Source organism: Hippocampus zosterae, chromosome 2 (assembly GCF_025434085.1).
Source record: "Hippocampus zosterae strain Florida chromosome 2, ASM2543408v3, whole genome shotgun sequence".
NCBI classification, from domain to species: Eukaryota; Metazoa; Chordata; class Actinopteri; order Syngnathiformes; family Syngnathidae; genus Hippocampus; species Hippocampus zosterae.
Window position 1 is genome coordinate 27540260 of NC_067452.1, and position 10896 is coordinate 27551155.

Below are 10896 nucleotides of genomic sequence, written 5' to 3' on the forward strand. Positions count from 1 at the left end.
TAGACTCCATATATGGCAGATAGGGAAAAATAAGTACGACTGAATTCTCTGACATTTAGGTGTAGAATCCATGAGTTTGTAAGAGCTTCAGACATTGAAACGCTGACATCCTTTCGCTTGATGTAATTTCCACTGAATCATGTAGCACGTAGCTCAATATATTTTTTCCTCTATATACTAAAATGGTTTTAGTCACAGTGCTGTGTATATGCCGAGAGACTTTCAATGCATAATTAACACATAAAATTAAATGTTGGCTTGAAACTTATTTAATCTGTTTTTGATATCTACGCTGGTCATCAAGAGTGAGTAACAAGAAGGGGGAAAATTTTTAAGGTAGTGCTCAACAGCTAATTTGTAATTGAAATACAATACCAATTCTGGAATGGGCCACAAAATGGAAAAGCAGGTCAATTAAAGTGAAAAAAAAAAACAGAACAAAATACTATAATGTGATTAAGTCAAACAATTGGCTCAATAGAAGATGGAATGGCGGATTGTTGAGTTTTTGTTTTGATCAAATGTACCCAAAACGCATCCAAATTGGATTTGAAAAAAAAAAATCTCTTAAAAATCCATAAAATGAAAAGATTTTGCCAATGTCACTAACCAGCTACTGCTATCATGTTGGTCAGAATAAGAAACCGGGATAATAGTTCATTTATATTTGAAACCTAAAGACGAATCTGTGAGTGTTTGAACGGATTTCAAATTGGACAACATACTGTAGCAACGAAATGACGTTTTGAGAGAAAAAATTACGTATTTTTAAGGCTGCGCAGCGCTTTCAGGTTTTGACCACTAGATGTCCCACGGACTCCACACTGGACGTTTCATTGGGGACTCTTTAGTAGAGGAAGAAGCGGCAACCACAACACCTTCGATAAAGGTAATAGACGTTCAAAGAACGACCTTTCAACTTTTGATCAAAGACAAACATTCGTATTTTGATTATACGTCAAAACTATTGCCCTCTGACATATTAAGATAGTTGTTTTAAGTGTTTCCGTGCGCCAAACGCCTCGGATCTACTTTAGCAAATAAGTGGCTAACGAGTGTTAGCCAACTAACTGCCATCAAGGTGTTTTTTTTCCTCTTAACATGGAAATGAAGTGTTTCCGAAACTTTTCCGAAAGTAAATGCTCCGTCGCTGAAGGGAAAGTAAAACCAAGTACGATATAAAATGTCTGAACTGTATTTTATGGACCGTCGTGTGTTACTCTTCAAAAGTTGACTCAGTCTGGAACTTTGAAAGCTAAGAGCTAAGGCTAGCAGGTAACATTTCTCTCTGGAACGGTTACCTCAAGGGCATCGACTCGATCAAAATATCTGATTGCTTACAAGTTGAAATGTGTTTCCGTGAGCGTTTTACATGCTCGTTTTGTTTCCCAGTACGTACAGCCTCGAAGTTACAGACGCTACGTGTCGACGTACTCTTTATTTCGGTCGTCTTGCTTTAGTCATGCGTGACCCTATCCAAATGCCTCCCACGCGCATTTTATTTTTACGTGACAGAAGCTTACATGCGTACTACTTTACTTAGAAATTCGAATGACTTGAAATGTTTCTCACATAAACCGGTTAAGACGTCAAAAGATTTATTCTTGTGGTCCAACTGTATCCAGACTGCGAGATGACTTGTTAATCTAATTTTCAAAAAGGACAAAATCGATGTCAAAATCTATTTGCAGTTGTTTTTTATGTTTTATCTTAAACTCATTTGTTTACTGTTTTCCTGCCGTCAATGTTACAGAAAAGCTAATGCTCCCGGCATTTCCTGTAGTATTCAAGAAACATACTTGCTAGGTTAATTGGATAATTTAAATTGCCCGTAGGCGTGAATAATTGTTTGTCCCGTTGCCCAAAGTGGGCTGGGGTAGGCTCTAGCTCCCCGCGTCATTGAATAGAATATAAATTGATTCAGTCATAAATCAGTAACAGAAGAGAGCTATTTTACACACAGTCTAGGTTATCTATTTCAACAAAGGAAGTAATACACCATCACGCAAGAGTAAACCATTCTATTGTCACGTAACATACTGCACTCTCCACTGGAAATAATCTGCATTTCATCTCGCCTCACGTGTTAATGACTACCGTCGTTTGTGAAAATCTTATTGAGGCAGCCTGTTTGACTATATACCTGGCCGTTTAATTCTCATGTGGACAATCACTCAAAAGTCACTGATGGTACACTAGCCTGGCTTGCACGTGGGATTGGTTGCCACTCAGTGACTGTGTGAATCATTGTTGATCTCTTTACGTGCCCTGTGACTGATTGGTGACCACTTCAGGATGTAGTCCGCCTTCTGTCCAAAATCAGGTCGGATCGGCTCCAGCACACCCCCCGCCCCCACCCCTGCAACCCTGCTCGGGATAAGCAGTGTCGAAAATGATGGGTAGATGGATACGATTGCTCAAAAACACTGCAGCCGCCACAAAATGTATTGTGAACAGACCATATTGAACAGGAGTAATAAGAATCATTTTTGATCACATAACTAAAGGCTGTATATGTATATTTTTAAACATTTTCATGAACATGTTTTTGTGTTCTTTAATTATGGAGACAGAGTGACTCCACCTTGTTCTTGCACATTTCCCTTTTGTTTCTTCATAACTCAGCTGTCACAATGCCACACTCTTTCCTTCCTCTTTTTATGCATTGGACTGCGCATTATATCATAGTCTTGAGTTTTCTCAGACTCAGTGCGGTTAGAACTGAACTAGTCTTGGGCTTTGGCGTTCACAACACCGGATGCAGATCACCTTCACCTTGTCTGTGTGTGTGTCACTTGTCTTGCTTTAGGTATAGCATGGCAATGACGGGCCAAAGCTCATGCTCTTCCATGAGTAACCACACCAAGGAACGTGTCACCATGGCCAAGGTGACCCTGGAGAATTTCTACAGCAACCTAATTGCCCAGCACGAGGAGAGAGAGATGAGGTAACAGCAACAGATTAATCTGTCTCTTTGTAATGCATGGTCTAAGCATTCTGTGTCAAATATTTTATCCGCGAGAAATGACTAAGGTCAAAAACTGTCATGAACTGTTAAAATTGTTGCTCAGGCAGAAGAAACTGGAAAAGGTCATGGATCAAGAAGGCTTGGCTGATGAAGAAGTGAGTAATTTGAATTGTTAGACTTGGAAGTAATGGGCCGGGGGAATCATCTTTTCTTGATAATGACAATCTTGTGTCTGCAGAAAAGTCGTCGGCGTACTGAGCATGCAAGGAAAGAGACTGACTTTCTTCGTCTGAAGCGTACACGCCTAGGTTTGGAAGATTTTGATTCCTTGAAGGTGATTGGCCGTGGAGCATTTGGAGAGGTAAAACCAACATTCATGAGTACTGAATTTTGGATGCCTACATCGTGACTAATGCGTCCTCAGCCTTCTCTATTTGGATAAGCATTGACAAAGAAAACAAATTGTCAGTGACATGTGCAAGCACGTCACGGTCAAAGTCACTGAGGCCACACGAAATCAGCTCAAGTGTTAATCAGGCTTGTATCAGCAGTGTTTTGTCTCGCTTTCTTGCAGGTGCGTCTGGTGCAGAAGAAGGACACTGGCCACGTCTACGCCATGAAGATCCTTCGCAAAGCCGACATGCTGGAGAAAGAACAGGTGAGGCCACAGTGCCGGTGGTGAGGCAGCGCTGCTCCAAATCTGGTGTTAGTCAGTCTAATGGTCGGTTCGATGATGATTAGGTGGGTCACATACGGGCTGAGCGCGACATCCTGGTGGAAGCAGACAGCCTGTGGGTGGTCAAGATGTTCTACAGCTTTCAGGATAAGATGAACCTCTACCTCATCATGGAGTTCCTACCTGGCGGTATGCGTGTTTCCACTAATGCCGCTGAAGCAATGACCACAAATAGATGGGAAGAAAGTAAGAGTGTGGACGTGTGTGGTGTTGATGTTTTCCTTTCAGGAGACATGATGACCCTGCTGATGAAGAAGGACACTCTGACAGAGGAGGCCACTCAGTTCTACATCGCAGAGACTGTCCTGGCCATCGACTCCATCCACCAGCTGGGCTTCATCCACAGAGACATTAAGCCAGACAACCTCTTGCTGGATTCCAAGGTTAAGTTACGATACAGTTTTGCTTATAATTCGCCCATTTAAACCCACATTCAGAATAGTGATTTTTGCTACATATTGCAACCATGTGAGATATCATAACGTGAGCTCTAGGGCTGGATAATAGTTCTTATTTTCTTTTATTTTCCCACCTTCTGTGATTTGCTTAATTTCTGACGATAGCAAACAAGCTTTGAAATGTTTTTTTCACCAGCAAGATTTGCCCCGGCATCAACTTGCCTCGACTTCACAAAAATAAGAAGGGCGGGATGCTTCCTTTTTAAGGGGGGGGGGATTCCTTTTGTCAAAACAAATGTACTTTAACACCGTCCTTAACTTGAAAATGTTCATCAATTTAACATAAATTGCATAGTTTAGCCGATTCATACAGTATCTGTTGTCGGAAGACTAATGCAGCACCTCCTCACATTATTTTCTCTGTAGAGCTATATAGGTGAGACAAGGTAACCTCTGCAAAATATTTGCACCTTGGAAGCACATATCTTGGGGTCAATCACCACGTCAATAAATCACTGCTTTTAAAACAAATAAGTGACTATCGTGTCTTGGGAAATGTTCATCATACGTTATTCCGTGACTGCCTATCACGGAGCTGCTTTCTTGCTAGATTGGCAATGATTATGTAAGTTTCAGTTTCTTAGCTGGAATAAGTTCCCTAGTGGCTTTAAAAAAAGGTTGACGGAGAGAGGTCTGAATAGTGACTAACTTGGCAACATTGCTTGATTTTGTAAAGTCTTTGCAATCAGGTTGTTAGTGCAAGCAAGGAATGTCGGCGAGTATGCAGTCGGAACTATGGAAGCGGCTAAAAATTAATGTCATAATAATTAATGTTCTCTGTGTTGATTTTCCAGGGTCATGTAAAGCTGTCCGACTTTGGACTGTGCACGGGCCTGAAGAGAGCACATCGTACAGATTTCTACAAGAACCTGAATCACAGCTTGCCCAGTGACCTCAGTAAGTGACATTGGGAAATCTTGTCCCTTTCCGTAATCAGTGGCATCGTTTTCTTGATGCTGTTCAAGACAGTTTTATTCAAAATAGATTGAAATGGTGTGTATGGTATTGGAAACCATTCTCAAAACCAATAAGTTTAACACTTCAATTTTGTAAGGCCATTTTTTATTCATAAGGTCCGAATCATTGAAAAAATAATTCATAGTTTTGATGAAGTTTATGAACATTTTACTACACGTTTCCACTCTAGGTTTGAATGAACATAGTCTATCAAATGTTTGCTATAGGCGTGCAACTATCGAATTTTTAGATATTCGGATGTCCTGAAAATTCTGGAGAATAATTGGGATTTCTGATTTTTTAAAAACGAGAGAGGACGCGCTCTTGGTTAAAGATGCAGAAGACCCCAAAAAATGCATTCTGGACAATTGTTTTTCATTTTTAGATACTGCAATCAACTTTTTACACTGCACACTATTTTCCTAAGTAAGAATTTAGATGAATCTCTTCCCTTAGATTTTGGTCTGGTAGCCAAAGTGACGTCACAAAAACTATAAAAATTCCGCTGACTAAAACGACACACTTGAGTAAGTCCGATTTGTTAAAAAGTGATCAGTAGCAACAGCAAATGCGTCAGGGGGTCAGTATGAAAATATGTAGCATCATTAACGTTTATTCACTTGAGCACTGTTTGTGCTAAACACTGGCAATAGACGATGTACAATAAAATCTTAGCGTAATTAAGGTTATTTTTTTTGTGCCCTTAATTAGTGATTGAACATTATTTCAGGGCAACGTTTTGTTGTCGTCACTAGGAAACAAGTCAAGTCAGCTGCTAGACGCGACACATTGCCGTGAACAACTTCAAAGTAAAAGTGTACCAAAGTTGTTGAAGTACATAGATTACGTACTGTATATATTAAATGGTCAGGTAAAGTTTCCTGCTATTTTGAAGTTGGCCTTCTTAGCACGTTGGCGGCGTGTCATTGTCATGAATAGTGTGGACAATTTTTGCTGCGGTTAGCTTGACTTTTTCTTCCTGACAGTGAACACCTACAGAAGTGCGTATACCCCGAGTATTCTTTTTATTCAAGTACTCAAATTAGTCAGGGACCCATATCAGCCCAAGTTTGGTGTACTGTTCTTTCCTTTGTTGGTTGGTTGGTTTGTTGAAAGCATTGCAAAACTGACAGATTGTCCCTTCACAGCATTTCAGAACATGAACTCCAAGAGAAAAGCAGAGACCTGGAAGAGAAATAGGAGACAGTTGGTAGGAGCATGGAAACACATTTTCACTCCATGCACGCCACACACAATACCTTGATTTATCATTCATTCTGCAAAATGACGTTGGATGTAAATGGCACAAAACGGCTGCAAATGTATTATTTTCATTATTTATTATTTTTTTTTGGAATGATGACCAGTGGGCTGGTTCTGTCCAAGCGAACGCGTGTGCGTTTTGGCTTTTACTCGTCGAAGGGCCCAGTGTGTGGAGCGCCCAAATCAATCCAAGCTTTTTTGTGGCACTTAGACGTACTGGCAATGACCTCCCCTGCACGTCCAACAACTTTACCAAGCAATCAAATGTATGCTGTCTATCCAATGCGAATCTGAAAATGCGATTAAGATGTGCTTACCTTTTGTGAAGGCACCACTGGCAAATTTAACCATTACTTCAGGTGAAAATGTTCTCAAGCTTTCAGGTATTAATATGATGCAGTTGCACCATAGCGCAAAATTGTGGCATGAAGCAGTCACAACTTAACCTGATTAAACTTCACTCTTCAAGTACTGGCCACCTTCAATCATAACGACATTTAAGTGATTCTTTATTGTATTACTCATATAGAAAAGCGGTCATTGGGATTAAAAAAAAAACCCAGCATCATCTTCCATTGTTAGTCCTCCACATTGGAACCTAATTGTAGAAGACAGAACATGAGCAACAGCTCCCGTCGTTATTTTGTACTTACCCGGAGTGCTTGTCGTTCAGGCCTTCTCCACTGTGGGAACACCGGACTACATTGCTCCTGAGGTTTTTATGCAAAATGGATACAATAAACTCTGTGACTGGTGGAGTCTTGGAGTCATCATGTATGAGATGCTTATAGGTAAGTGCTGACATTCTCACGTGACATTCAGGTGGCAAGTTGGAGACCAGGCCAGATAAGATGACAAAGCTGCATGCTGTGTGTGGACTACGCTGTGTTCAGGTTATCCACCATTCTGCTCGGAGACGCCTCAGGAGACGTACAGGAAAGTGATGAACTGGCGGGAGACGCTCACCTTTCCTCCAGAAGTGCCTATTTCAGAAAAGGCCAAAGACCTCATTCTGAGGTAGGACCGCTTGGATCACATCTTCACTACACTTACTTTTCGTCAACCCGCTCTGCCTTTGTCATGGTGCCACTTCAGTGAACACATAATGGGTTGACTCTTTTGTATGCGTGTGATTTTTTTTTTAAATTCCAACCCCCCCCCCCCCCCCCCCCCCCCCCCCCACACACACACACACACAGGTTCTGCTGCGAAGAGGAGCACAGAACCGGTGCTGCTGGTGTGGAGGAAATCAAGTCCAATCCGTTCTTTGAAGGCGTGGACTACGACCATATCAGGTGTGACTTCTTTTCAAATTTGAGCAGTAATTTGCATCTTGCATTCACACGTCATTTATACACATTCATATGATACAAGTTAGTGATTTTTTTAACTTCGTCGAGATGAGAATGTGCCAGCAAAGTGGCTGACTGCGCCCCAAATGATGACTTGGACACAGAGCAGGGTGGAAAGCAACTTCCTGCTACACAGGGTCAGCCCAGTGGTCCGGTGGTTAGCGCGTCGACCTCACAGTACAGAGGTCGTAGGTTCGATCCCGGCTCTGGGCTCCCTGTGTGGAGTTTGCATGTTTTCCCCAGGCCTACGTGGGTTTCCTCCCACATTCCAAAAACATGCGTGGCAAGGCTGATTGAACACTCTAAATTGTCCCTAGGTGTGAGTGTGAGCGCGGATAGTTGTTTGTCTCTGTGTGCCCTGCGATTGGCTGGCAACCGGTTCAGGGTGTCCCCCGCCTACTGCCCAAAGACGGCTGAGATAGGCTCCAGCACTCCCTGCGACCCTTGTGAGGATAAGTGGATCGGAAAATGGATGAATGGACACAGGAACTAGCTAAGACACAACTGTCTTGTGATTTGAGTCTCGTGTAGTGGGTTGAATCCACCCAGTGTAGTTGTACATCACACAGTCCGGGAGTTTTGAGATGACGCAAAATGACAGAACATGACAATCTGCTTGGTTCTGCAGAGAAAGGCCTGCCGCCATCCCCATTGAGATCAAAAGCATCGACGACACCTCAAACTTTGACGAATTCCCCGATTCAGACATCCTCACACCAACAGGTATGATTGCAGTCATGTGTTGGCCGTGTGTTGGCTTGATGTAAGCGTGTGTCTTCCTACAGCCACTCAGGTGTCCAACCACTCGGATGCTGGCCTGAAGAACAAAGATTGGGTGTTCATCAACTACACCTACAAGCGCTTCGAAGGCCTCACCGCCCGAGGAGCCATCCCATCATACATGAAGTCCACCAAGAGATGAAGCCGCCTCAGCAAACAAGTCCTTGTCCTAACACTTGTCCCGGCACGCACCACCGGACCGGGAGACGCTTCAATTTGTTTGGAAAAGGGCTCCCGCCGATCGCTTTGCACCGTGGAAACCGCTGCCTTCGTGTCTCTCCGTATTGACTCTATCTGATGCTTCCAGGGCCGCATTCCTGCTTTTCAAAGATTCTCTTCTCTTGACTTTTCCGCCAGTGGATGTGACGGTGAAATGTTTGTTTTGAACCGCAACACCAGCTACGTCACATTCCCTCCTTTCAAAGCCAGCATCGTCCTTCCTCTTTCCAACCATCAGGCTCTGTTGTTTCTCACCGCTTTGTACGCGTTTAGTAGACACTTGACAGGCGTCGAGTGCTCTCTTCAGGGATTTTGTCCAAATATGTTGGGTGCGAGTGCTGAATGAGGTCCAACCAAAGACTGTATGAAGAACCTCTTCTTCGTGTCCCTGCGTAATAATTGCAAATAGTCATTTTTATATACGATTTGCTTGATGATGACGAGGGAATTTAACACGCTACATACTTAGTCCAGCATGATAGCACCTTATTTGATGTCTTTTTGGGAGGGGGCTCCACCCCCCTAAAAAAAAAAAAATCCTAGTGAAATGGAAATCATTCCCATGGAAGCAAATTCAAAAGTCTCCTCAAAGTTCCCCGTAAGGTTGACAGAAGCACATCCATCAAGGTTTCTTGTCCAAACTCAACCAATCTGACTCCCCTTTGCTCTTGACATACGCGAGTCCTTTGTATGTTTAGTTGAAAACTGGAGTCTGCGCTATGTTTTATTTTGGAACATGCTCACGCCCAGGGCGTGGGCACACGCATAATGTTCACTTTGGATCTGTAATGAAGAGAGCTAAACAGCTCCAACGTCTACAATATCCATTCTGCTGTCTTCCAAAACAAATGTAAGTCTTATGGTTTCATTTCCAACAATAATTCCAAATGCTGATTGTTTGAATCTACAATGATTGACTATGGAAGGAATTGTAACTAATCAATCAAACCCAAAGGTGTTGAATTGACATCTACAAGTTTTCTTTGGTTTTTAACACGGCCTTCTGTCTTTCAAATAAGCGATGCCATCAATTTTACCAATGCAGATGAGAATTGTTTGATGAATGCACGCACAAGTCAGGTTGCACCGTATGCAAATTCTGCTATCCAAAGCCTCTACATTGATTCCTATGACATCAGCACATTGTCACACTTCCGAGCCCACGGTTTGCTTGTATGACTTTTTAGCATTGCTAAGTCTTTTCTGACTGTATCATCGTATTGCCTTATTACATCATCCGTGCGACATTTAATGTTTTTAATGAAAGCGAATTGGCTTCCACATCTAGTTGTGTCAACGTTTAGCGCCTGTAATATATGAAGAAGACAATGAGCACATTGTATTTTAGAAGAACTTTCAGTGGACATTTTACTTTTCGGCAGGGTACTTTTTTGGGGGGGGCGGGGGGAGTGATGTGTTACTGGAGTAATTGTGCTTACTCGCTTTTCAGAGCAATAGAGTCCATGTTGATGTGATAAGATCTGTGTGCTGCAAATGATGCTCTTGTGTGTGTGTTTGCTTTCTAGTCATCTGGAAGTGTGAGTGAGGGGAATTGGGGAGGTGGATGTACATTATAATTATTTAAACCACTCGGTGCTGTTTTATTTTCCTTGCTATGTGACAATGAATTACTCTGCACTTGACTGTGTTGTCTCCGTAACTGCATTCACTCCTCAAATGTTGAGAGTAATGGGCACACAGATTTCAATGAATATGAAACGAAATTTAGACAACCCCCCCCCCCCAATTTAAGAACTTAACCCTACTTGAAATGTACCCTTAGTTTGAACCCAAACACTAGTTTAACCTCCTTTGAAACCCCAATCCTAGTTTGAAGCTGTAGTGAGAAACGCTAACCGAACCTCAGCGAGGTTAAAACCCAACTTTACAACCCTATTTTGAAAAACTCCGGTTATGGTTTCACTGTAGGCTAACACCGTACTTTGAAACCCTAAACCTAGTTTCAAAACCCCAATTTAAAATCTGTACCCTATTCTGAAAAACTACGAGTTCTAATCCTAGTTTAAAATCCCAATTTGAAACCTTAATCCAAACATTTCATATTTACATTGCGAAGTAATAAATGACAGGGCGTGTTCTGAGGACAACTGCAGTCCTGTTACTGTCACCAGTGGTGACTCACCACCAGGTGACAGTAGCGCA

At 42.3% G+C, this 10896-nt stretch overlaps 1 protein-coding gene across 1 annotated transcript; it reads left to right on the forward strand.

The window, feature by feature from the left end:
* The first annotated feature begins 788 nt into the window (after window positions 1-788).
* Window positions 789-10376, forward strand: stk38a (serine/threonine kinase 38a). Its single transcript, XM_052059866.1, has 14 exons — window positions 789-889; window positions 2810-2947; window positions 3072-3123; window positions 3207-3329; window positions 3543-3626; window positions 3710-3833; window positions 3933-4087; window positions 4957-5059; window positions 6268-6329; window positions 7056-7173; window positions 7276-7399; window positions 7582-7677; window positions 8363-8457; window positions 8520-10376. The coding sequence occupies exons 2-14, from the start codon at window positions 2817-2819 to the stop codon at window positions 8654-8656; spliced, it is 1404 nt and encodes a 467-aa protein (XP_051915826.1). The 5' UTR covers window positions 789-889; window positions 2810-2816; the 3' UTR covers window positions 8657-10376.
* Window positions 10377-10896: the final 520 nt, after the last annotated feature.

Bases quoted from the DNA above. Each gene is read 5' to 3' on its own strand.
- stk38a (XM_052059866.1), top strand. From the start codon at position 2,817: ATGGCAATGACGGGCCAAAGCTCATGCTCTTCCATGAGTAACCACACC. The intron at 3,834-3,932 runs GTATGCGTGTTT...TTTTCCTTTCAG, and splicing joins CATGGAGTTCCTACCTGGCG to GAGACATGATGACCCTGCTG. The intron at 7,400-7,581 runs GTAGGACCGCTT...ACACACACACAG, and splicing joins GCCAAAGACCTCATTCTGAG to GTTCTGCTGCGAAGAGGAGC.